General features: G+C 44.3%; 1 protein-coding gene across 1 annotated transcript in view; it reads right to left on the minus strand.

The window, feature by feature from the left end:
- Positions 1 to 3,326: 3,326 nt before the first annotated feature.
- The window catches only part of plch2a (phospholipase C, eta 2a), a gene marked incomplete at both ends in the record, with an annotated part of 60,042 nt that continues 37,053 nt past the window's right edge, over positions 3,327 to 26,315 (minus strand). Inside the window, 12 exons of the mRNA XM_080733240.1 lie at positions 3,327 to 5,008; positions 8,566 to 8,908; positions 13,470 to 13,549; positions 14,608 to 14,754; positions 16,446 to 16,530; positions 16,957 to 17,081; positions 17,743 to 17,850; positions 18,989 to 19,171; positions 19,938 to 20,026; positions 20,161 to 20,261; positions 22,258 to 22,374; positions 23,128 to 23,286. Of these exons, the coding sequence (XP_080589366.1) occupies positions 3,327 to 5,008; positions 8,566 to 8,908; positions 13,470 to 13,549; positions 14,608 to 14,754; positions 16,446 to 16,530; positions 16,957 to 17,081; positions 17,743 to 17,850; positions 18,989 to 19,171; positions 19,938 to 20,026; positions 20,161 to 20,261; positions 22,258 to 22,374; positions 23,128 to 23,286 (3,219 nt within the window). The remainder of the gene's footprint in view (positions 5,009 to 8,565; positions 8,909 to 13,469; positions 13,550 to 14,607; positions 14,755 to 16,445; positions 16,531 to 16,956; positions 17,082 to 17,742; positions 17,851 to 18,988; positions 19,172 to 19,937; positions 20,027 to 20,160; positions 20,262 to 22,257; positions 22,375 to 23,127; positions 23,287 to 26,315) is intronic.

The raw sequence follows: 26,315 nt of genomic DNA on the forward strand, positions 1-26,315 counted from the left end.
CTTAACATGTGTGGTCAGAAAAGGTTACTGCAGGAGTGCAGGCTACGGACACGGAGACAGACAGACAGACAGACAAATAGACAGACAGACAGACAGACCCACACACACGGCCACGTATAGGAGCGTTGTGACCACCGCTCAAAAACATGAAATAGACACCAAGTTTGCATTTGTAGCTCATCTGGTTCAATAGTTATAGCCAAAACTGTTTTGAGATGGCGGACATATTGGATTTGGCCACAATGATGACCCTGAAGAGTCGCTGGGCACCCTTCCTAAATCATTAGAGCATGCTCTGGGTTACATCTGGGACAGGTTTGATGGTTTTACACTGATTAGTGCAAAAAATGTCCCTAAGGCCCTGGACAATAATAAGTTGACAGTTTTTAGCGTTTCTTAGTTGTTTTGTCATAAAATATCGAAATTAGAAATGTTACACACATATATGTCCCCCTAGAAATTGGTATTCTGAACATGTTGAGCACTTCAGAAAATGTGTAGCTCCAACGGTTTAGAAGATAAAGCCATGTTGGAAGTTGTGGTCATTTTTAAAAGGGCTTGGTCATTTTCGGGTATTTCGCCCCGGATAGAGAATTTCGCAAAGTTCTTAAGTTGTTCCTTGGGGTCATATTAGCCAAGAACAGTTGAGATATTCTCTCCTAAATTAAGCGCATACATATCTTAGCCAGGTCCTCTACTATTAGTAGGGTGTGAGATAATAACCTCCATTTGTGTTTTTTAGAGTACATAAACCAAGTGCCAAAAAAGCTCCTGCAAAGAACAGTCCTTAAACGCATGCAGAGAAAACCTATATCAATGAATCATTATAATAGATAGACTGCAATCTATGGGAGAATTGCCCTTTATTCAAATATTAACAGGGAGCAATATATATTTGTGTCAGTTACGTTTATAGTGTAACTAAGACATGAACCTTATTGACTGTGACTCTATAAATGTATGTCTTCCTCAGAAAGACTTCAAAAGCAAGCAGCGGCTCCATTTTGACATCAGTGAGGGCTGTTTTCAGCCTTGGTGACAAAACTATTCTGTCGGCTCCAAAGTGCTTACCAGTACTCAAGATTTTGGTTGAAGGGGCCAAGCTGTGCCAAATTGTGTAGATAAATACAGCTTTAAGAGGGACTTGGAGGGCGAGCCCAGAATCTCAATGAAGCCATCTTTTGTGTTTGTGTGGGACAGCGGGGGCAGATAGTCTATGGCAGTCAAATGAGCATGTTGCGCTTCAGAAGTCTCTCAGTACCGAGGAAGAGGCCTGGCAGCCTATGACAGCTCACCAGAGGTGGCCATCTCCTTGGAAACCACACTTGACAATGACTAGGCCTTTGATTGACATGTTAAAAGAGAAAAAGAAAGCATAATGTGGTTGTGCAGCTTCTCACATTTAATTATGACTGCCACTTATATACAGTACATGTAGTATATCTGTGGGCTGAAGTTGATTCAAGCATAACGTTGTTGTCGGGTGGAAACCTCGTATCTCCAAGTTTCGAATTTGTATGTTCTTTCGCAAAGTAAAGCCCTGCTTTATCATACAAGGCCGTCGCACAAAAGTAGTGAAAACAGCCGATCTACAAGCTTGTAGATCTGCTGTTTTCACTAGTTGAAATCATTTTTAAAATGATAAATGCAAACCGAACGGTTTTGGACATACAAGGTTTTCACCCGACAACGACGATAAGTTGTTTTGTAGCATAATTCCTGTGCGCCCCAGTCTCGCAGGGGGGCAAGCGCTACTGAAACGATGTTTTTCTCTCCTGTAACAACTGACTGAGCATGTAATCCGTTGTGCAACCTTAAGTAATTGTTGTGACCATTCTCTCTCCCCGCAGGGGGTCTTGAGATTTGTGCCAAAGAGGTTGAGTGGGTTGACGGCTGGTAAACACAGCCGCAAGCAGAGACCGTAATTAGAGCAACGGGCAGGCCGTTGCCAACACAATGCCAATGGCTTTTACATGTCAACTCGTGTAAGGCTTACTTCCACTGGACGCCCGAATTGTTAGCTATTTGTCTTTTCAACGCTGAGACAAGTGACAATTGTTCAATGACAGCAGAGTAAACTAAATGAATGAGCCGTGGAGCTGTAAGGTTCATTTAAGAGATTTATTCAGGTCATTATTACACATGGTTTGACTTAAATATTGTCCCTAAAGTGTTGCACAAAGAACTGGCACTGCAGTGCAAACACAGACCATAGACCTACAAATAAACGTGCTTTGATACGAATCATTCCCATCCGTTTGAGTACCACTGACCAATGAAAAATGGGATTCAGACATGATGCGTATGTGACAATCGGAACGGAGGTTCAAAATATTAACAAATCTTCATATAAAAACTCTTTGTAAAATAAAAAACTGATCCTTGGGATAAATATTACAGTGCATAAAAGACATGCAGTCAACATAAAAGGGTAAAACATAACATTGTACGCTAAATTGTAGTCTACTCATATCATATTGTTGGAATAACATGCCTCGTGTTCGAGTTAATGAAAATATTGGCAGCTTGGTCAAATTACAAGGTATTCACTACACAAAGAATTGGGACAATTCAAAGACCTGCATTCTAGGAATGATTTTTATCCTATTTCTGCAGCAAAGACATGGGACAAGCCCTCTGCTTTTAGTTAAAAACAAACAAAGTCATCAATATGATCTTCGATACGATACAATGTATTTTTCAAAATATTGCTAGCACTTGGCTGTGCTACTGATGTTCAAGTACTGTATGAACAGAAAATACCAATCTAGATTTAAAATGAATTAAAAGTGTAGCATATAACAGTATATAAAAAAACAAAGGGTCTCATTTTAAATTCAGTCGTCTAATAATCATCTTATTTTGATACTGTTAATGACTATTCAAACAAGTCACTATGAACTTAAAACAGGCATATAAAAACTGGGGAACTAAATACATTCTAGCAATTATTGATCATTTGGTGCAAACAAAAGACAGTGTTTAAAGTGGATACTTTTATAACAGTTGCTCTCCACTACTATATCTAGTTTTGAGAGACTTTCTGTGCGGCATTGGTTTAGTTAAAAATGTTAACATCCTTTTGTGAGCATACCGGTATTAATCTTTTATCATAAGAACCAATACAGCAGGACAGTGTTCTGGAAGATGTAGAAATATTCTGGGTGCTGTAAACCAGTTTCAGCAACAGGCTTAAAGCACTTTCCTTGAAAACAAAAACAAAAAGACATCTTCCACTAGTGAACAAACTGGATGGAATTTAAAATGAGTTTTTTTCCTTTTCGTCAGCGTCTCTCACGCTCAGTTCCAAGACAATCTGTCAGTTCTTAGAGCTTGAGCATGAAAAAGACTTCGTTGTTTTCGGGGTCTGGGGAGGACTGGGGGTGTCGGGGGGAAGGGGATCCCACGGGGGCCAGCTGACTCAGCAGGTCCAGGCTGGAGCAGGGGCTACGGGCCACGCAACAGGCCCCCTCTGGGTTCCCTCGCTCCTCGATGGGGCTAGCGCTACCGCCGCTGCTAATGCTACCGCTCACGCTGACGTTCCTGCCCTGGGCCAGGCCCTGCAGCCTCTGCCTCTCTTGAGCCTGCTTGGCTCTGTTAGCGATGTAGCGCACTCTGCTTTGGCTCCGCGAGGACGTCCTCCGCAGCGGGGGCTCGTCCATGACCACCTCCTCCTGGGGCACCGGGTGCGCTGTCCTGGGGGAAAAGTCGCTGGCCGTCAAGGGCTCCACGTCCGTCAACCTCCGTAGCTGCTCCGTGAGGTCGCTGGGCGGACGCGACTTCTGCGGGCTGCCCCTGCGGAGCTGCTCCCTGGTGGGCCTGACGATGAAGCTGCGGCTGATGCTGCGGTACTTGCTGTCGAAGTTGCAGGCGATGTCGTCCGACGTCAGGTCCCCCAGGCTCTTAGACATGGAGGAGGAGGGGGCCACGGGGGCCACGGGAGGCCTCCTGGCCGAGGACGTGGCGGCGGACGACTGCTTCAGCCCCTCCATGTAGAGCCGGCTCCAGGTGTGTCTCCGCTGCGCCGTTCTGCTGGGCGAGTCCAGGGCATCTTCCCGTGGCGTCCCCAGAGGCCGGCTCTGCAGCTCGTCCTCCGGATGGTCGCCCTGCCGGAGGTTGGGGTTGGACTTGCTCTTGCTGACCCGCGGGGCGTCATAGGAAACGATGGCCGAACGAGGGCGGTTCACCCACGGAGGTTCGGAGGTCCCACTCGTTATGGGCAGGCTGGTGAGGCTCTTCCTGACCAAGTTGGGCAGGGAGAGGTCGATGACGGTGTCATTGGACGAGATGCTGGAGGACGACGATACGCTGTCTCGGTGGCTGCCCGGCTCCAGCTTGCTCCACAGGCGATCGTTCATTGTGGCGTCGGTGCACACCTCCGGCACGGCCGACTCGCCCTGCTCGGTCGACGCCACCTGGACTTGTCCCTCGCTTTTGGTCCTCCGCACGGGCACACGTGGCATCGGGGTGTTGAAGAGTGCTCGCCTGGCGGGCGTTCTCTGAGTGATGGCGGTGACGGGGGGTTGAGTTGGAAGTGCCGGGGCAGGTGGCTGGGAGGTCTCCATTTTAGACTCAGTTTTAGACTCTACTTTATCCATGTTTTGGTCCGTCTGAGTCTGCAGGGCTTGCTTTGGGTTTGACGCGTGCTCCATGGACGATGGAGGGCCGTTGCTGACCCAGGGATCTTGGCTACACTGTGTTGGGACAGTTTTAGAGGCTGGGCCATGAGGTGGAAGAATGGTCACAGGTAGTGAAGGGGATTTCTTAGAGTCTCCCCTCAGTTTGACAGGACTGTCTGCCAGCCCGTTTGCAGATGCGGTTAACGGGGAGGTTGTGGTTGTGATTATTGCTGTGGATGGCGAGTGCAACGTTACTAATGGAGGGTGAGGTGAGGATGGGTCTTCTGGCGGGGTGGAGACGGAGCGCACAAGACGCCGGTCCCTGGTTTCTTCAGTGATTGGTGCGAGTAGTGGAAGAGGGGGAGCAAGTCTCTGCACTGTGGGACGGTCTGCAGAAAGAAAGAAGAAAAAAGCAAGGGATGTTAACAATAAAAAAAAAAGCCAAATCCTCAGATGGTTTTGTACAAAATAGACGACGATAGGATATGTGATACTGTAAGAAATACAACCAAGTGAACATTACAGCATTTAAAACCAATACAACTGGAAAATCGTCTGATAAGATGGTTATTATTATACAAATTATAAAAAGGTATTAAAATGAATTTAAAGACAATGCCGTTTTATGAAGGTGGCTCTTCCAATAACAGCGCAAGGTACGTTTTGTGCATTAATACTGTGGTCCACCAACACGCGGAGGCCCAAAATTAATCACAGCCTCTCTACAGGGACCGTCCCTGTATGGCTCTGTGCACCCCTATGCACCAATGAGAAAGGACAAGCCAAAGTGAACACGGTGCCCAGTTCCTTACACTGCTTTCATCTCATATTATATTAGCGCAGGTGTAGAGTAGCTGACATCTGAGGGAAATGTGGATACTGAATACCGTCTGTACACAGTAAAAGCTAGAGTGCTCATATAACTCAGAGAGTATAAAAATGGAGTCTTACGGCTCTATGTTTTTTTTACACTCTGTATAAATGAACACTCTAGATTTGAGAGTGTAACAGTGAAGGGTGGTGAGATGAGGATGATAACATAATGCAGGCAGACAGACAAAGAACAGTGAAGGGTGACGCGAGATTCATACCGTCACTGTCGGGCAGAAACCTTGTATCTCCAAGTTTCAAATGTGTATGTTTTTTCGTGAAGTAAAGCCCTGCTTCATCAGACAAGGCTGTCGCACAAAAGTAGTGAAAACAGCAGATCTACAAGCTTGTAGATCGGCTGTTTTCACTAGTTCATTTTTTTTTTTTTTTTTTTCGATAAAAACGAACAGTTTTGGACATACAAGGTTTCTACCCGACAACGACGATACATTCATACTCTTCTGTCTTACGCTGGTGTCACATACCGAAAATAGAAAATCTACGAGCTCAGAGCTTGTATATCTGCTATTTTTGGCGAAGGACACCATATCGTACGACATGAGAATGCAAGTGCAGAGAGGATTGATTCAAGGGTTCTGTTTACCTGGCTCTGGTCATCCCCTCAATTCTGCACTAGGAACAGAGTGCGTGCAAAAAGGGACAGAAGGAAAGAGGAAGTTTAGCGCCATCGAAACAGAGGGAGAGAGGAACAGAGGAACAAAGGAGAGGGGAGAAGAGAGCACTACAGAAGAAGACAGAAAGCAAGTTCATAAAGAGAATCCCAAAATCAGTGGTGTAAAGTAACAAAGTACATTTACTCAAGTACTGTACTTTAGTACAATTTTGAGGTATTTTACCCGAGTATTTCCAATTTCCAATACTCTTTTTTTTTTCTACTCCACTACATCTCGGATCCAAATACTGTACTTTTACTCCACTGCAATTTTTTGAAAACTTTAGTTACTTTGCAGAAATTATAATATTACGAAAACACACATTAAGCACTTTAGCCCTATTTTATACCCAGGCTATTTGAAAATAGCTGATCTACACGCTCACAACGCATCACATCGCGATGTGTTGTGGGCTTGTAGATCTGCCATTTTCAAAAAATGTGTACTTCTTTTGTTACTTTAAGTACACTTTGATGCCAATACTTTCGTACTTTTACTCAAGTACATTTTGAATTCCAGACTTTTACTTTTAACAGAGTATTTCTATATTGCAGTATTGATACTTTTACTTGAGTAAAACATTTGAGTACTTTTTCCACCACTGCCCAAAGTCCAATTGCTGTATCAAAGCTATTGTAATTCCTATAAGTTACCCAACAAAGATTTGTCTAAAAGTAACTGCGTTTTGCTTTTTGATTCATCATTCATATTGAAAAGAGAACAGCCTGGCTGCAGCTGTCAGAAGAACAGCTGCAGAAAGAAAAAAGATATTGCGACACAGCAACCGTAAATCTTTACAATACTCGGACTGGCTTTAGCACAGAATGTTCCAGGTTGTGAAACGTGTTGTAGGAAATGCAGGATGGGGAACATCATTTAATCCAGCAGATGTGTTAGTGGTCTTGGTGACTTTTTCTTTTACAGTGATATTGCCACCAGCAATACAAGTACTGCCAATTATTTTGAGTTATAAACTTACCATTACTTTCATCTGTCAAGCACGAGAGTGGGTTTAGGTATTTGCAAGGCAAGAAAATAAGTAAAACACAGTGAGTTGACTTTTGTTTTTCAAGCGAAAGGCAGCATCATGACTTAGAAACTAGTAGAAGTTAAGTTTGGTAATACTTGGAGCGGATTGATAAGATGCAGAAACTACTGGATGGTTCTAAAGTTTTGCTAAAATCATCAGGTCAGGTGTAGAGTGACAAGGTACAGTAGTATTCAGGGACTATTACACTAAACTGTTAAACTAGGGACGCTGGTTTAACCTAGGGGTTTAGTGGGTTTAACTGGCGGGTTATGCTCTGTATTAAAAGCCCACTATGGCTACAGGTACTGGGGATTGGGGAATCGGGGAATAGCTGAGGAAGGCTCAAGCCTAATTTATACTTCGTTAAACGGCGGTGTCATGTGCAGAAAATAGTCGATCTTCAAGCTCTCAACGTGTCGCATTGTGACAAGTTTTCTGCCTGTATATCAGCTATTTTCGGCTTGTGACATCAGTGAGTGCCGGAGTATAAATTAAGTGTGAGTTGGTTCCATCTTACCAGCAAAGAACATGGGGGACTTAGAGCGCAGCTCGTCCATTTTCTGGGCAAACAGGGCGTTCATCTCACGCTGCAGAGTGCCCACAGCCCTCTTGCGGTTTTCGAGGACAGAGCGTGGAGGCAGCATGGGGGGAGACTCCCAGCCGCTCAAGCTCTCGCAGCTGCTTGTGTCACTGAGTGAAAGCCCGTCCGTGAACGGGTTAGGGGCTAAGCCGCAAGCTGCGCCGTAGCTGGGGGGCGGAGCATGCCGTGGAAGGAGACTGCTCCTGCAGTGAGGAGTGAGGAGAGTTGGCGACGGTGTGACGGTGTTGTTGGAGAAGCGGCGGCGAGGCACGCTGCAGGAGCGGGCGTTCCTCTCTGATGGGTCGGGGCGAGGGCGGCCGAGGTGGGGGCCTAGGGTTTGCCTGGCTTTAGGTGTGGGGAAGGGGATGGGCTGAAAGAGAGCTTGGGGCGAGTGACGGAAGTGGGTCTCTGGATCGGGCTTGAGCTGTGGCGGGGGCTGCTGTGGATCCGGCTGGGCAGCTAGGGGCTGGGGTTTGGCTATGGGCTCTGGCTGGACCTGCTTGTTGGTGGAAGAGACGCTGGGTTTTCTCTCCTGTTTCTCTTGTTCTCCCGTCCCGGACCCGGACCCCTGCTTCCCCTCGGCCTGGCATTTCCTTTCAGTCTCGGGACTCCTCTTGGAGCCGACCCCACAAGTCATGCAATCGGAAGACATTCCTACACTGCCTGAGCTTTTAAACGCCACACGAGCAAACACCCCCTGCTTCATGGCCGGCAAGTCTTGGAACCGGCGCCGGTTGGACCTCTTCAAAGGCTCACTTTTGGGACATGGACGATGGAAGCGTAGGATCTTACCTTTCCCCTCCTCAGGGTGGAGAGCCCCATTAGTGTCCACCCCGTTGTGGTGGTGCGGCGGCGGTGGGGGCTGGTGGGAGCTGGCAGCAGCGGCTCTTTCCTGGTCCTTGGACTCCCGGTCCTCACTAGCCCCCTCCGAGCTGTAGTCTTTGGTGTCGATGGCGATCTCGGGGAGGCCCTTCTGGACTTTGGGCTGACCCTTGGTGGGCGCGCTGGCTGTGCGGCGCAGGAGGTGGGCGCCGAACGGATGCTTACGGCTGTGCTGTGCAGCAGCATGGCTGTCCAGGGAAGCTTGCTTTGGGCTTCTGTGAAACAGCCCTTTTATGCCGCTGGCCGCCTTGGCCTATCAACGAGACAGAGAACACCAACATACTGAAGACCAATGAATACTGAGACATACTGTAGCAACATACTGAAGGGCAATGAATACTGAGAAACACCACATACTGAAGAGCAATGGATAGTGAGAGAAAAAAAACCTCTGATATACAGAAGGGGAAACATTGATTTTGAAAGAATTGCCATAATGTGAGTGACTTTGTCCAAACATTATTGCAGAAATAAATGAACAGGACAGGACATGCTCAAACTGGATACAATACACCGAAGATTGATCCAAGCTCTGTTATCTGCAGTAGCAATACAGCAGATGATGCTTCATTATCACATGACATTTAATTGCTAATCGATGCTACTTGTTAAGCTATCTGTGGCAAGCTTTTGGAAATCCAAAGTAGCAGTGAAAGCAGTAGCAAGTAAACCAAGAGGTACAGTACAGTAGGTATCGTAATGAAATGAACTAAACACAAGTACTTTTATTGATTTAATAAACATTATTAGCATCCGACTGTATTGGCCTCTAGAACTTATATTACATGAAGGGAAAGATGTGTAGGCAATTTCTAGCATCAGAATGCAGCATTTGTATACAAACTAGAGATGCACCGATATATCGGCCACAAATCGGTATCGGCCGATGTTTACCGTTATCGGTCAATATCTGTATCTGCAAATAAAGCTGACATTAACCAAAGGCAGTAGCCGATATTTATCTGTTGTTGATAAGCATACATTTTGCACTGGCTGTGTTGTGTGTTGGTTATCTGCAGCCTACCAAGAGAGTAGATTCTGAACAGTTATTTCTTACAATGTTGATTTATTTGTTCCCCTGGCCCAAAAAGGGAGATATTAACACCAAAAGCAACATAAACAAATATCAGTAATAGTATCGGCTATCGGATAAATTATTTTAATCATCGGTATCGGCCAAGAAGTTCCTTATCGGTGCATCCCTAATACAAACTCATCTTCTCATGAAGATTTCACTGTGAGTTATTTAGCTTTCACGGAACCTTACACCATTGGACTGTGTGCACTTGTGTGTGTGTGTGGAGATATTCTGTGCCATTTTAAATGGGGTGGTATACGTAACGCTGATGTCAAGGAATTCTGGTGACCACAGTGAGGGAGTGCAATGCTGGGGGATCGAAGAACATTAGGGATGATCATGACAATGATGTCCACCAGACACTCACTTTGACAGCCAGTCAGGCAAATGACAGAGGGCAAACAATAGCACCTCTACTACCACTGTAATACTGTACAATACAGTCTAGAAAGCTTCCCCAGCTACATGGAGCGTTTTAATGCTGGATCATGACGTGTGACTTGGGAATCTTTGTCACTGTCTCACTATTCTCTCGAGACAAGAGTCATGATCAAAGGAAGAGGTACAGACCGAGTGGGCGTTCCCCTTTCTTTGACGATGGCTTGCCAGATTGCTGTCTCACTGTCAGTCACTGACCCATATTTATACGGCTGGCATTTGCCCTTCCTTCATACTCAAGTAACGTAAATGCTATTCTGGCAAATCTTGTTTAGATCTTTTTTTTTTTTTTTTTTTTTTTTTTTGAAAGCTTGTTTTGGTTAACTCAACATCCTATGGAGGTATGTGCGAAGTCTTCAAAAAAGAAAAGTAACTTCCATTACACTCTCAGAACACTGGGGATTTTACAGTGTAAATTGCGGTTCCTTCCAGAGATAAAAATGTTTGAGAAAAGGTGGAAAATCACCCCAGTATGAAGTAAGAGCAGAAAGGCCACCTTGTGAATATGGTCAACTGCTTGATAGCAAAAGCTTCCCTATAAGCATGTAGTTCATCAACCCAATGTAATTTGACCAAATGATGTACATAGAAGTAGATCCAAGCTGACCTGACTATCAAAGACTGGGTGAAGTGATTTACTCTTTACTGTGCATTCATTCAACAAAACACCAGACAGTGAAGACAGAGACACAAAGACGACAAGAAATACAAAAACTAGAAAGAAAGCCTTTGGTTGAGTGAAGAAAAAAAAAATAAGCAAAATTCTTTTAACGCAACAACACTGCCTCAATAGAATTCTGCATAATTAAACACTTGAACCTGAGCATCTCTATTCTGGTGAAAACATTTTGTGAGAATGGCAGATCTACAAGCTCACAACGTGTCATATTGCAACTTATTGCAAGCTTGTACATCAGCTATTTTTGCCAAAGATAATTAGTGTGGCCCATGGTAATACAGTGAAGTAAGTATAGGGTTTAAGTGGTTAAATGAGACAGAATTTTGAACATGCTGTGCATTGTGATTAGATATACCGGTAATCAATAGTCTGGCTGGGGGCCTTGCCCTAGCTGTGCTTTCGCATCACTGATGCCCCCCCCAAACTTTCAACCCTATGTCATTAAAGGCAAACAAAAAAATCTAATATTCAAAGATTTTCAATAACAACGAAAATAGAAGATCACAAGGCAACATGTTGTGCACTCGAAGCTTTCTCCTCTTGCAACAATCTACAGACAAACCCTCCACTGCCAAACGTTCTCTCGACTTTCCTCTAATCCAGGGACCCAAAAAAAAAAGAGAGAGGGGAGAAAAAAAGATGATTAACTGCTGGGGCGAGAGATGTCCTCAGAGGCACTGGAATTGTATACCCCTGCAGTGCAGTGTGCTGGAAGAACAAATGTCCTGAGTTAAGGGGGAAAAAAATCCACTCTGCAAAAAAAGACAAAAGTCACTGTAGCTCGCCAGTATCATTCCCTGAAAACGCCCCACCCCCAACAACAATCTCTCTCTCTCTCTCTCTCTGTCTCTCTCTCTCTCTCTCTCTCTCTCTCTCTCTCTCTCTCTCTCTCTCCTATGCAAAGCCCTTGATTGGTGCAGGTTGATGACATTGGATCTACTTTGGGAGGGTCAATGAAGATGCGGGCGTGTCATGATCGCAACTCATGTGAAGCATGAGTTGGCCTTTTTTTTGGTTTCTCCCTCCCAATGTTTGCGACGGGCCCACACGAGGTTAAAAGGGTCACATCACTTGAGTGAAGTGGGAGAGGGAGTGGGTAAAACGAAGGGAGGGAGGGGGTGGGGCATGTGCTGCATGCAAGATGCTGATTGGGTCTCACTACACCTGAGTTCTGAGTGGCAGCTTCAGGGCTCTAAATGCCTCTAAATGCAGCGTTTGGACAAAGAGGGGTCCACTGAAATCACAAACAGACAAGAGGAGGAGAAATCAGAGAGGAAGGGGAGAGAGAGAGAGAGAGAGAGAGGGAGAAAAAGGGAGGTGGGAGGGGCGACAAGATAAGAGAGAGAACAGACAGAGGAAGCACACACAGTAGCATGAACAACAACGCGGTCGTCTGCACTAATGCTGACCATGGTCAAATGCATCCAGACAACTTGAAAAGTAGAAAGTCCTTACACAACTTGCACACAACACCTTGCAGTGCGAGGCGTTGTGTGCTTGTAGATCGGCTATTTTCACTAGTTTAGTTAATTTTTTTAAATGATAAAAACGAACGGTTTTGGACATACAAGGTTTCCACCCGACAACGACAATATGTATGTGTGGTCCTGCTAATACAATAGGACTTCTTTCAATCTAAAAGAAATTGGCTGCAAAATGTTGCAATAATAAAACTAAATCAAGCCTTATCCAATCAACATAAAAACACGTAATCTTAGTATCACTGCAATACTGGCGAGTGACATTTCTGCATATAGGCCTATGAGAGCTGAGGGGCAACTTGTTTCTGTGAAAGTTAAAAAGATCCTTGTCTTACAAGAATTCATTAATGCTAATGCATGATTAATAATGCTAGGTTATTTCCTGGGATATTTTGGGCTTCCTGTGACATAATGGCTGGGATGCAAAAAGATGGAAACATCCTGGATTGATGCCAATTCATTGTTTGTTTGTTTTTTCATCATAGTAGGAATTGCATCAAACCAGGTGAATGCCATCTTCATGCAGACAGTACATCAATAGAACAGGGTGAGTAACTAAACATTTAACATCCACTTCTGGCTCTCGGTGAGAAATGCTTTCTCCAATGTATCTAAGTTAAACACTCTCAGCCAGGTATCCCTATTTTGGCCACGTCATTAGGCATTTGCAAAATATTTAATATATATATATTTTTTTTATAAATGTATTAACCAATCTACAACCTCAGGAAAGATTATTCAAAATCCCTCACTCTTATTCAATGAAGAATTAAAACATTTCCTGGACACACTATTTTTTACAAAATTTTACCATGAAAATCCCAACATTTCCCAGCTTTATTTCCTTAGGTGTCCTGTGTTGTACCATTTGTTTTACATTTACAGATGTTTTGTTCTCTCTCTCTCACACACACACACACACACACACACACACACACACACACACACACACACACACACACACACACAAATCAAAATAAATATCCTATACTCATCCCTTTCATCATCAATGCTATGGAGTTCTAATCTTTGGAAAGTGAGTAAACCAAGTTACTGCAGGTCGGCGACGCAACATTCAAACTTGCTGTATGGTAGCAGGATTGTATGGGTTGTTGTTAGAAGGAGTGGTCGTACCTACCTTACCAGTGATGTCATTCACAGCTATATGAACAAAGATGGACGCCTCCTCCATACCTTCCAAGTACACGTGACGGTAACCTGCAACGCAAACACAACAACAGCAACTGTCAACAACAACACTACGCAAAAGACACAGACATCAAACAGACATAAAACCTAAAAGTACATAGCAGTTAGAAGCATCTTTCTATATCTTTTTGTGCATTGGTATACCATTTAGCTGCTTCCTTTGTCAAGCCGAATTCACATAAGCAGCGGTTCCACGTTCCGAAAAATGGTGAGGTCAAATGCGTTGTCTATGGAGAGGAGCGACCACCGCCTTCTCCACTTAGGAGGCGGAGCCAGCAAAGTGTGGTACGGTAAAGTTGAGAAAAGTTCAACTTCGCTGCTGCCCCTGAGACAGAGCTGCAGCCAAGCAGAAGAGTGGTCTGAAATACTCCACGTCACCTTTGTGGGCGTTTCAGATGTTTTGAACACCCACCCATTTACAGTAGCAGAAAAACACAGGTGTACAGATCTCAAACTACTGCTGGTGTGAATTTGCCGTTACTCTGCTGGGTACGGGGTGCAGTAAGAGAACAGTAAACTATCATTCCCTTACATCGACCTTTTGAATGACGTCTGAAACTATAGCCTCCAAAGTAATGTGAGGTGATCAGATGACACGCAGGGGTCCAGTAGAACAGTGGTTCTCAACCTGTCGGTCGGGACCCCCAGGGGGGTCCCCAAATTATTTTGAGGGGTCCTCAGATGATTAACCTAACCTAAAGTTGTATAGAGGGTATCGGCATGTTTATAAAGTGACAATTTAAGGACTTTGTAATACCTCTAAAATGTCAAATTAATGACAAATTGTCAAATATTGGAGGCAAGATTTTTGAAAATAGCCGAACAACATCTACATACATGCTCACAACGCCTACATGCTCACAACGCCTCGCAATTGTGAGCATGTAGATCTGCTATTTTCGCAATAGAATCGTTATACAAAAGTAATTCCTCAACTCTTAGTGCTCGTCAGGGTGGGGGGGTCCCCAGTTAAAATATGATTATTTTTTGGCTGACGCAGCCTGAAAAGGTCGACGACCACTGCAGTAGAAGAAGGTGGTCGGCGGGGTCAGACGAGGTGCTCTTACCTGTTATCATGCTGTTGAAGGCGATGGTGCGCTGGCCGATGAAGTCCTGGCCGATGGGGTCATGGTCCCACACCAGGAAGCGCACCAGGGCCAGCTCTGGCATGTGGAGGGTGAACACCAGGGTCTCCTCCCACATGGGGTTAAACCCTGAGAAGAGACCCAAAGATGGGTGGATGGAAGGACGGACGGATAGAAAAGAGATGAGGGTGAAGGGGATGGGATGGGATGGGATGGGATGGGATGAGATGGGGGGAAAAAAAGAGGAGGGCAGAGCAGTTGAGAGAGGAGTGAAGTGGAGGAAGTGGTTGGAGAAAAAAAAAGGAAGCGAGAAGAGAATGAATTAGCACAACAAAGAGCGGCGGTGAGGAGATAAGATTGAGAGGCAGACAGATAAACAGTGAGGGGGAGAGAGGGAGAGAGACACGAGGGATTGAGATGGATGTGGAGAGAAGGAGAGAGTGGACAGTCCAGGGAAAAACACAGAGAGGAGGCGAGTTAGACAGCAACCTCAGCAGTGATGAATAATTCAGGCTAACTTTGTGTGTGTGTGTACGTGCGCACGTGGGTGGGTGTGCGTGTGTGTGTGTGTGTGTGTGCGCGTGTGTGTGTACGCAGACACAGAGGTGCTGTCTGTGCGCGGTTCCTGCTGCTGACCTCATCCATTATACATCACAACCAATACAGCTGCTGGATATCTCACACGCCAAACAACAGCGCACACACACCCACATGCGCACGTGCACTCGCGGATTGTCGAGCCTTATCGAAGAAATATTCTGTTACTTTGTGCCAGGCAAAAGTTACTGTGAGGAATCTTGAATCTCACAATTTAAAGAAACATGCTTTTAAATTACTTGTGGAGAACCACACAATTGTGTTTGTACGTAGCGCACATGTGTGGTGTGTGTATGCGTGCCACACACTACTCTACACCCACGCATCACATAAATACTTGATCACATGTCAGGGCCAAACCACAACAAACCATCGTTCTGCACACACAAACAAGCGGGAAACTAAAGTCTGATTTATACTTAGCTGCACGTCGGTGTTGTACAGCATTGGTTCTCAAAGTGGGGTCCGGGGACCCCCAGGGGTCCTTGAGGGAGTTCCAGGGGGTCCCCAGCTAAATGATAGTTAGGAACCAAATGGGCCCTTATGGGTCTATAACTTGGAGATGTCCATTTGGTTCCATTTGTACACTCTATCTTCTACAATATAAATTGAGGTCTCAGAGATAGCAATGCCATTAAATGGGGGTCCGTAGTCTAATGTCAAACTGGGGGTCCTTGAAATTTGAATGGTTGGGAATCACTGCTAGAGCTGAAAAAATCTTCTCTAGGCATATTCCCTGGCATATTATATTTTCAAATGGGGGTCCGTGGGCTGATACGTGTCAATTTGGGGGTCCTTAACATGAAAAAGTTTGAGAACCACTGTTGTACAGTACGAGAAAAAAGCACATCTACAAGCTTGTAGATCTGTGTGGATCTATAAATCAGGCTTAATGATGCTTGGGATACAGCATTTACAAGCTGGTAGATTTATAAATCAGCATTAACACTGCCTGGGCTGCAGCGTACAAGGGTCACAAATAATTGTTCTATATTGTGTGTCAAAGCTTGTCCTCTAAACGTTATCAGTTAGTTACTCAAGTCAATTCATCAGTGTAGTGTGTTGTTCATTACGTCTTTATCTACTCAAATCAGACTTGTGAATATACAAACAATAGAGAGAAATAAAGACGATGGCAAGTATTATTGAATATTTTCTGTATGTCAATATTGAATTTGTCATTTTGTCATCATACTTGAAGAACCAGCAACATTTCAACTAACCATTATCGTCCACCACCCTCGTCTGCTCCTTGCAGCAATCTACTGGCAGACCGATGATCTCCACCTCAACGAAGGGATCAATGATCTGAAGAACACACACACACACACACACACACACACACACACACACACACACACACACACACACACACACACACACACACACGCACACACGCACACAAACAATACAATACATGAAAATAAATTAGTGACATTTTGAAAACAAAATAATACTGGCAACAACTGCAACACCCTGATCATGACTAAGCATGTAATTGTTTCCTTGAGAGCGTTCAAGTTTCAAAGTGTTTTTGATTGTTACATCTTGTGTGCACATAATAAAAACATATTTTTGTTCGGCTTCAGACATTGAAGCAGCATTATGTGTGTGTGTGTGTGTGTGTGTGTGTGTGTGTGTGTGTGTGTGTGTGTGTGTGTGTGTGTGTGTGTGTGTGTGTGTGTGTGTGTGCGCGTGCGTGCGTGCGTGCATGCGTGCGTGTGTGTGTCATACCTCTCCCCTATCACCTAGCATGGAGTCTTTGGGTTTGGGCAGCTGCTGTCCACTAATGATCTTCAGTACAAGTTGTTTCTTCATCTGGCCTGGTTGCGGGTCCTCCGAGTTGGGGTTAAAGGCACCTAAAGGCAATACAAATCTTATTTTAAATGTTTCAGTGTTAGACTGTGTCAGTGTTTGCAGCTAACAGCCATTTCTGAACTTTTTTTGTATTGAATACTTTATTAGTCAGAAATGCAAAAAGCACATGGTATAATATCACACATTACTCATTCTGTGCCAAATGCCAAAATGGCTCCAAGCCAGGATTTTGTGTTTTTCTTTACTATGCAATGAAAAAAAAATGATTTTTTTTTTTATATAATTGTTTTCCCCCACAGAAACAGACACAGTTGTTGTAATTCAGTGGCAAAAAGAATTTTGTCAATCAGACAAATGGTTCCAGAGATAGAGCTGTTTGAATGAAAAAAAGTGTCCATCCACTAGAATGAACACACATGAACACACATTTTCTCAATCAGCTAAACGAGGGAGCGAACACACAAACAGAGAAAAGCATCTCTCTGATCTCAGGTCATTTTGACATCTTTAAAAAAAAAAAAAAATGATTTTTTTTTTCTATTTAAAAAAACACAAAAACTGTCAAAAACCGTCATTGGCACAGAATAAAAAGGATAACAAAACAAAGGTCCTTGTGTCCATTGTGGTATGTATTAAATGCATCAACATAGCTACATAGCTCAAAACATCCTGTAGCCTACACCAGGTGAAATTCAAGCTGACCTTCAGACATGCAGGCAGGCTTGAGCATGTAGCCACAGTTGCCATTGGTGTAGAACTTGGCTCTGTTCATTTGGAGGACGCGGCCCTCTGACTGGTAGTTCAATGCCACTGAAACCAAGAAAAGTAATTGTTGTCTGTTAAAGCTGCAATAGAGAACTTATTTTAATGAATATAAAATGTTATTGTAACAAATCTCTATAATAGAGCAGGGGTCTTCAACATTTTCAGGCCAAGGGACCCCTTAGCTGAGAGAGAGATGAAGCAGGGACCCCCACTACATATTGTATAAAATTGTGTTGCAGATTAAAAATGTTCATAGATTTCTTAGACAGCTTAAGACTTGTTTGACAGCACTGTCATCATGTTGGAGTAATGTGTATTTTCAGACATTTAACCACTTGAACCGTCAAAATAACCGATCTACAAGCTTACAACGCCTCGCAGCGCGAGGCGTTGTAAGCTTGTAGATCGGCTATTTTTGGCAAATGTTCCACTCAGAATAGGGATACTAGGGTTCAAATGGTTACCGTAAAAAACATGATCCTATCACACAAATATTTGGCGGCCCCCCTGTAGTAACTCTGAGGACACCCTAGGGGTCCCGGACCCCCTGTTGAAGACCCCTGTAATAGAGTATGTTAATACAATATAACTAGCACATCTACAGTGTTTAGAAGGTGGTCTCCCTACTATTCCCATTGAGACTATACTATTCTATTGAGAAATGTAGACCTTGTGTCAGGTAGGACACCTACTGGCTGACAAGTAGTACTGCTTCGCACTCATAAGCCCAATATACTGTATCTCCTGGTCAAGTGGAAGAAGTTTGGTCTCCCATTTTTTGTCTCGAGAGACCCAGGGGGCGGCATAGCTGAATGGTTAGGGAGCCCACCTGGGGAACTAGAGCCCCTGGTTGTCCTAGGTTTGATTCCAGGACAGGGTAGCAATGTCGATGTGTGTCCCTGAGCAAGACTCTTAACCCCTAATTGCTCACACGCTCCTTGTGGGCAGCAAATCAGCTGGGTTGGGCTGAAAATACTGAATTTCCCTCGCTGGAGGAAATAAGTATCTATTATTACCCAAGCTTGAAACCCAGGTAGGTCATGATTTTAGATGTCACCAGACATATTGGTATGCTGAGATCTGCAACCATTTGCCTACGCGAGACTTGTTTCGTATGAACAGTTCTTTTTCTACGGCTCGGGTGTGCCTGTATAAGTGAACCCCCTCACCCCCACACACATACCAAGGTGGCATCCGGAATTCCAGAAGGGCTGAGGGTTGAAGTTGGAGGAGTCCACGCGGTACGAGGAGGGGTAGATGCGTGAGAGCTGCCGCTGGTTGAAGTGGATGAAGGCGGCAGGTTTCTGCTGCATGATCTGGTGAGCCTTGGTCTCGCTCAGCGACGACACCTGACAACTGCAGCCAGCTGCTCACAAGAGGACGCAGGGGGAGATACGATCACACGTCGTCAGTATACACAATCTAAAAATGCCTGCACACGTTCATTCTCATTCTCTCTCAGTCAGTCATTATCTCCACTGCGCGCCTGTCATTAGTACAAAGTTGAAAGCTTTGTTCTTTGGAAATGAGCAAGCTAGCTCAGCAAAGATTAAATTAGGTGTCTCACTGCGTACAAGTACAAGACATACTAAAAGATGACCAAATTTTGCTTTAATCTAAGTTGTCAGCATGAAGAGTTCAGTAAATGTTTCAGCATCCAGCCCACTGATGACAAGAATTACGATTCTTTTTGTAAACACAGAGTGAACTTCAGTTCTATGTTAAAATGTGCAAACCCCTTTCCTCTAGTGTGTAGATCAGGGGTTCCCAAACCTTTTTGGCTCGGGGCACCCCTATGAATATTTTTTTAATCCGAGGCACCCCTAGATTATTATATTCCTAATTTTCACTCCCAGCACCTTATATTTATATAGACTGAAAATAACGTTGTACTTCAAGTTTAAAATTATACTAAATACATTTTTAAATGTCCAAATACATTTCAAATATTATCAAAATTATCTCACAGCACCCCTGAACTGCCGTCGCGTCACCCCAGGGTGCCCCGTCACCCACTTTGAAAACCCCTGGGAGAGAGGGCGAGATCATTTAGCGACCTACAACCGGGTCGCGACGTGGTCGGTAGTTTTCAGCGACCGGGTCGCTAAATCCCCTGGTGTAGATACACTCACCTTGCGTCTCGATGTCCTGCAGGCCCACAGACTTGGTGTATTGGACCAGATCGGACAGAGCCCTGGAAAGCTTCATCGTCTTCCTATTCCTGTTCATGCAACAAGGTCAATGTTAGAAAATGGGACATGTCATTGACAGTGTGTGTGTGTGTGTGTGTGTGTGTGTGTGTGTGTGTGTGTGTGTGTGTGTGTGTGTGTGTGTGTGTGTGTGTGTGTTGCATACTTGATGTGGTACAGGGGGGCGCGGGTAGCGCTGCTGGAGCTCTCTGGGTCTGTGTCTGTGTCCTCTACGCTGGAGGTCTTCTTCAGTTTGCTCGCCTTTTTCTACAGGGACAGTAAATGTTAAAGCCATACTGTGTAAGATGCCCAACTAGTGGTCATTAGCCCTATAGCAAACCGCGGTCGCGTCCGCGTCTTTCGGACGTTTTTCGTACCTTCAGACCCCCGCGTCTGCCTCCACCTCGCTGAGATCTATCTTTTAAGGGGTCCCTTGTTCCTGTGCGTTCAGTAATTCCAGAGATACGGACTCCTTCACCCTGCCTGGTAGGCGAAATTACCTAGAGAAGGGATGGTACAAACGGGCGACAACAAATATGGCTGCCATAGCGACCCCACTTCAAGATGCGCTGTGATTGGCCGGCAGTTGTATAACCCTCGCTGTGATTGGCCGGTAGTGTGATGACGCAATTTTGGCGCGAGATCCGGTCCACGGCAAGGATCTCAGTTTACATACAGAGAAGGCTTTACAGGCTGAAATTCACGGCGCGGATCTTCTAAAACTTTTGTGATTTAATAGTTAGGAGAATTTTAAGATTTGTTTTATAAAAAAAGTTACATAGTACAACTTTAAAGAGTTTGTAGTTTGTTGTCATGCAAAACAAATGTATAGTGTCTGGTGCAGGGGTCAACGTTTTCAGGCCAAGGACCCCTTAGCTGAGAGAGAGAGATGAAGCAGGGACCAAGGTTATAATAGTTTTGGATTTTTTCATTAGTTTTTATTTTCATTAGTTTTGAGGTTTTGTTTTCAATTACAGTTTAGTTTTAAATCGTTTTTAAAGTGGGGTTGCTAGTTTCGTTTCGTTTTTATTTTTTGAAAATGATTAGTTTTAGTTTAGTTTTGATTAGTTTTAGTGTTAGTTTTAGTCTTTTACGTGATATGGGGTATTTGTCAGGGGTGAGATTAAAACAATTCCGGAAAAAGTATTGTCTAATGAAAAAAAAAATCATATTGTGGAGAGTGGCAGAAATGTTGAGACATACAATTTCTCTTTTTGACCTCACCAACTGGTGTTTTTTATATACTCTAATAACCAAGCCAGTGATTCTCAAAGTGAGCTCCGACGACCCCCAGGGGTCCTTGAGGGGGTTGCAGGGGGTCCCCAGCAAAAAGGGCGATAATTTATTTTCACTATCATTCCATGCCTTAGGAACAAAATGACAGAATATATGACTGTTTTGGTCATGGGTTTCTTCTTCTGCTGCCTGGCCGAGGATTGGCATCTGTCTCGGGGGAGGGCGGCTCCCCTGGGGCGGTGTCCTTTACCTTGTCAAGGTACGCTAGGTTAGCCTTCTTACCGGTATGCGTGCTGTTCAAATGGACTTTTAGATTTGTGGGGTTTTTCCCCTTATCCGCCGTATTATCATTTTCTACAAGGCATTTACTCTTATCTGAAACACAGTCATATTCAAAGTAATACCAAATGGGATTCTGCCCTTTCTTCCAACTTTCGAAACCACCATGATACCAGGTTCTGTATTTTGGCTCCCCTGGGGCGGTGTCCTTTACCTTGTCAAGGTAAGCTAGGTTAGCCTTCTTAATATACGTGCTGTTCAAATGGACTTTTAGATTTGTGGGGTTTGAGTAATGCACTGCATGCCGTATTATCATTTTCTACAAGGCATTTACTCTTATCTGAAATACAGTCATATTCAAAGTAATCCCAATGGGACTCTGCCGCTTTCTTCCAACTTTCGAAACCACCATGATACCAGGTTCTGTATTTTGGCGTGTCCGAGGGGCGTGGTAAACTGGCACAGAGGGAGATAGCATAGGATTAGAGGGAGAAGGAGGAAGATAGATAATATGAAAATAGATTGGACATCTATCCAAAATAAATTGACAGACGAAAACTAAGGAGATTTTCTCCATCATTTTAGTTTATTTTAGTTTTTTTTTTTTAGTTTTTTTGTTAAAATTGTTTTCGTTAGTTTTAGTTTACTATAATAACCTTGGCAGGGACCCCCAGATTCCATATAGTTTCATAGTTTCAGGGTTATATATGAAAAAGCAGACAGCGATAGGGAATAGAGGTGTGCCCACCTTGCGTTTGGAGAAGCTGCCCATGAAAGATCGCCCCGTGCGCTTGTTGCTGCCAGGGGTCGACTCGTCAGCCGTGTCCGTCCCATCCTCGTCTTTACCCTGGACAAGGAGAATAAACTCTGTCAGTTGGCCTTCAACCAAATCAGAATGAGACGACAGGTATATGCATGATCGAAGCTCATCTGTATTTCTGTATTCGGAAATGGAAATGAAGCATTCATATCCGTCACGGGCAGGCATGGAAAGTCACTTAATCATTTTTCTTTGTTTCCACTTAGTTAAATGCTAGACCCATGTGCTGAGACTAATTAGAGCCTGGACTCTAATTAGTGTGTATATGATATGTGTGTACTGTAAGTGAGTGTGTATGCGTGTGCGTGAGGGCCGAGGGGTGGGCTGAAGTGAAGTGAAACTCTCAATTAGATAACCGTGGGGCGAGCCTCCCACACTCCAGTGCACTAAGGGTGCAGTGGAAGGAAGGGTGCCTTCCCAATTACCGCCCCACGCTCCCACAACACTTGATTAGAGGAGAGAGAGAGTACTTGTAACTGCCAGGGTTGGAGGGAAAGGGGGCAGACTGCAATTTCCCCCAGGATAACTAAAGTTTCTAGCTGTCTGTCAGAGAAGGAGAGGAGAAAATGAGTTTTCTCTCTGGAGAAGAAAACTTTTTATAATAAAAAAAAGGAGCCTGGTAGCCTGTAATAGAAGGGCTGAGGCTCCCTTTTTATTTCAGCAATTGGGTTTGGTGCTCAGCAGAAATGATGGGGCACTCTCTCCCTGTGACAGGGTAATGTACAGGTGGCCAGATGCCAGCGACACGTTGGGGAAGCATTTATGGCTCCGACGAGGCCAGAGTTTCTTTCCGTTTACCTTCAGGCCTGCCTTGTCGGCGGGGGGCTTCCCTGTGGGCGGCAGGGCGGCGATAGCGAAGCTGTCGGGGTCCTCTCTGTCCCGGATCTTAGACTCTTTCATCAGGTTGTCCAGTTTCTTCTTGGCCAGGCTCTCCACCTGCTTCCTGTTGGCCGAGGTCTGCAGACAAAAAGGGGGGAGAGAGAGATAGAGAGGAATGAACATGTTTATTTATGGTGTGAGATATGCTGGGGGGGAACATGAAGGACCTTCAGTAGAACCTCAGCAACATTGAGTTCCATAATAAAACGTACCCGATGGCTTACAGACTGAAAACATACACAACAAAATCCGAGTGAGTATATGACTCATTGTTAGTTTAATTGGGCTCAGTTTTAGGGGGCAGGAAACCAGCACACTTTGCCTATCACTAGAGTTGTTTGCAATACCAGTATCGGAAATGCCACAGCTACAGCCTAAAATTCAGAGATATGTATTGGCGAGTGCATGTATGTACTTATCCGATATTACATAATTATCATTTGATTGCAAATTTACACGAAGTAATTAGGCCTACATTTGTATGTCATTCTTTCTCTGTATGTATTTGTTAATGTGTTAATGTTTTACAAAGGGTTTAACCAGGCCATAGCACAATGATGGCAATCATGTCACATCTATACGGTAACACTATGCATCCTATGTCTATAATGCATTATAAACATACATACAATGTATTATAATCTGCTTATAACACGGTATAATTATAGTTATAACAACTCATTAATGCTCATAAAGCTTTATAACAACAATCATACAAAAAACAAAACAAAAAACACACACTGGTATGATACCAGTGGTATCAGATGGTTATCAACTGATACAGTATGCAAGTTCAGGTATGAAAATATGGATGGGCAAAATGGTATCAGTATGGTATCTAAGGGGCACGGTGGTGCAGTGGTTAGCACTTCGCCTCACAGCTAGAAGGTCCTGGGTTCGACTCCCGCCGGGGGAAGCTGTGGGCGCTGGGGGCGTGTTCCTCCACCCGCGTCATCAGCACCCACACCCTAGGTGGGGTTGGCGATAGGGCCTTTCTGTGGTGAGTTTGCATGTTCTCCCCGTGTCTCCTTGGGCATAGGCCCTCACACAAAAACATGCAGTAGTCCTGGTTTCTATACTACCTCCCCCTAGCCAGCCGGGTGCTCCCCAATGTCCCCTGGCGCGGCAGGGGGAGAGCGGAAACCAGGACCACAGGTTAGGTAGTCACCGGGTGAGAAAAATGGGTTACAAAAACCGTGGGATAAAGAATATTAGGAGAAAAAAATGGTATCTACTCACAACCCATCCTTATAGTCCATGGGCCCGACGGGTTGTCGGTATCAAAAAGGTGGCAAAGGTTATCATGCATTTTTGAAAAGCTCTATATCTGTAGATTATATTTTGGTATGATAACCCTTTCTTAGACCCAGCTAAATTGGTTTTATCAGCCGCTGGAGTTGGTGTCCCATTAACTTTACATTACAGGGAAAAAAGCAAAAAATTAATCTGCTTTTAGTAGCATAAGAGGGGTCAAACTAGGAGGTTTTCATGATGCCGAATCCATTGCAAGCATCTGTTTTGCACAAAAAACATTCCTTGGGCTATAAATGGCCACAGAAAAAAAGGCATGTATGGGTGTGCATTCATGTTAGTCAGAGGCCTTAGGGTTTTATTTCTCGTGCTAATCAGTCTAAAAGCGCCAAATTTTGCCCAGATGTAGCCCAGGGCATGCTCTAATGATTTAGCTAGAGCGCCCGAGTCGGTGACCTTCGGGGTCGCCACAGCTCCAGAAAGACAATGGTTTATTGATGAAAAGTGATGAGTCATCACTTTTCAGAGTTTTGTGGATGTTTTCTGGAGCCCGAAGGTCACCGACTCGGGCGCCCTAGCTAAATCATTAGAGCATGCCCTGGGCTACATCTGTGCAAAATTTGGTGCTTTTAGACTGATTAGCACGAGAAATAAAACCCTAAGGCCTCCGACTAACATGAATGCACACCCATACATGCATCGTCTTCTGAGGCCATTTATAGCCCAAGGAATGTTTTTTGTGCAAAACAGATGCTTCCAATGGATTCGGCATCATGAAAACCCCCTAGTTTGACCCCTCTTATGCTACTAAAAGCAGATTATTTTTTTTCCTTTTTTTCCTGTAATGTAATGTTAATGGGACGCCAACTCTAGAGGCTGATAACACCAATTTAGCTGGGTCTAAGAAAGGGTTATCATACCAAAATATAATCTAGAGATATAGAGCTTTTCAAAAATGCATGATAACCTTTGCCACCTTTTTGATACCGACAACCCGTCTGGCCCATGGACTGTAGTAATCTGAGTTCCACATTCCCAAGTCAAACTTTGCGAATAAACATTATTGTTAGTGCCCTCAAACTAGAGGTCAGGGAGTTAAATGAACTCTCTGGCTATTAACCCTCAGGCCATGAAAATGTTAAATTAGAGCTGTGACAAAAAAGGTCCTACTATGAAACAGAGAGGATATGTGTATATCAGTGATTCTCAACCAAGGACGACCAGCTAAATGTGAATTAGCCCATGGACTTCCATTTGATACTTTATCTCCGTGTGGTTATTCTCTGAGAGCATACAAATGGAACCAACATTTTAGATACAATAGTCTGTTTCATTTGATTCTATTTCTACACTCTCTGAGTTACAGACCTGTATGGGTGCAACTGGTTCGTAACTATCAATCATTTAGCTGGGGACCCCCTGGAATCCCCAAGGACCCCATGTTGAGAACCACTGTATTACACAACACAAACTCATTTTGGTATGATGGATGGCTGCTATAAGCACACGCAGGCCATTCAATGTGCCCAGAGTAACATGATCAATGTGACAGACAGGGGAGATAATTATAATGACATAAGGGTTGGGATTGAAAGAGTGCAGCTGTGAAACATTAAGCACATGCTCACTTCAGCCACTAGGGGGCAGAGCTCCTCCACAAACCAACTCAAACAATTAACTTTGTCTGCAAGATGCCAGCCAAGGTTTTTGTTAGATTTCATATTGCAGAATTCTTTGCTTTTACTCATTCTAAAAGCGGAGCTGGAGCAGCACGATGATAAGAGCATGGCACATGACCGACATGATGCTTTCTGAACAGCAGGCTGAGAATGACCATGTTATACAATACCTTCCAC

This window comes from Nannobrachium achirus (genome assembly GCF_963921795.1).
Source record: "Nannobrachium achirus genome assembly, chromosome: 9".
In the NCBI taxonomy this organism is placed as follows: Eukaryota; Metazoa; Chordata; class Actinopteri; order Myctophiformes; family Myctophidae; genus Nannobrachium; species Nannobrachium achirus.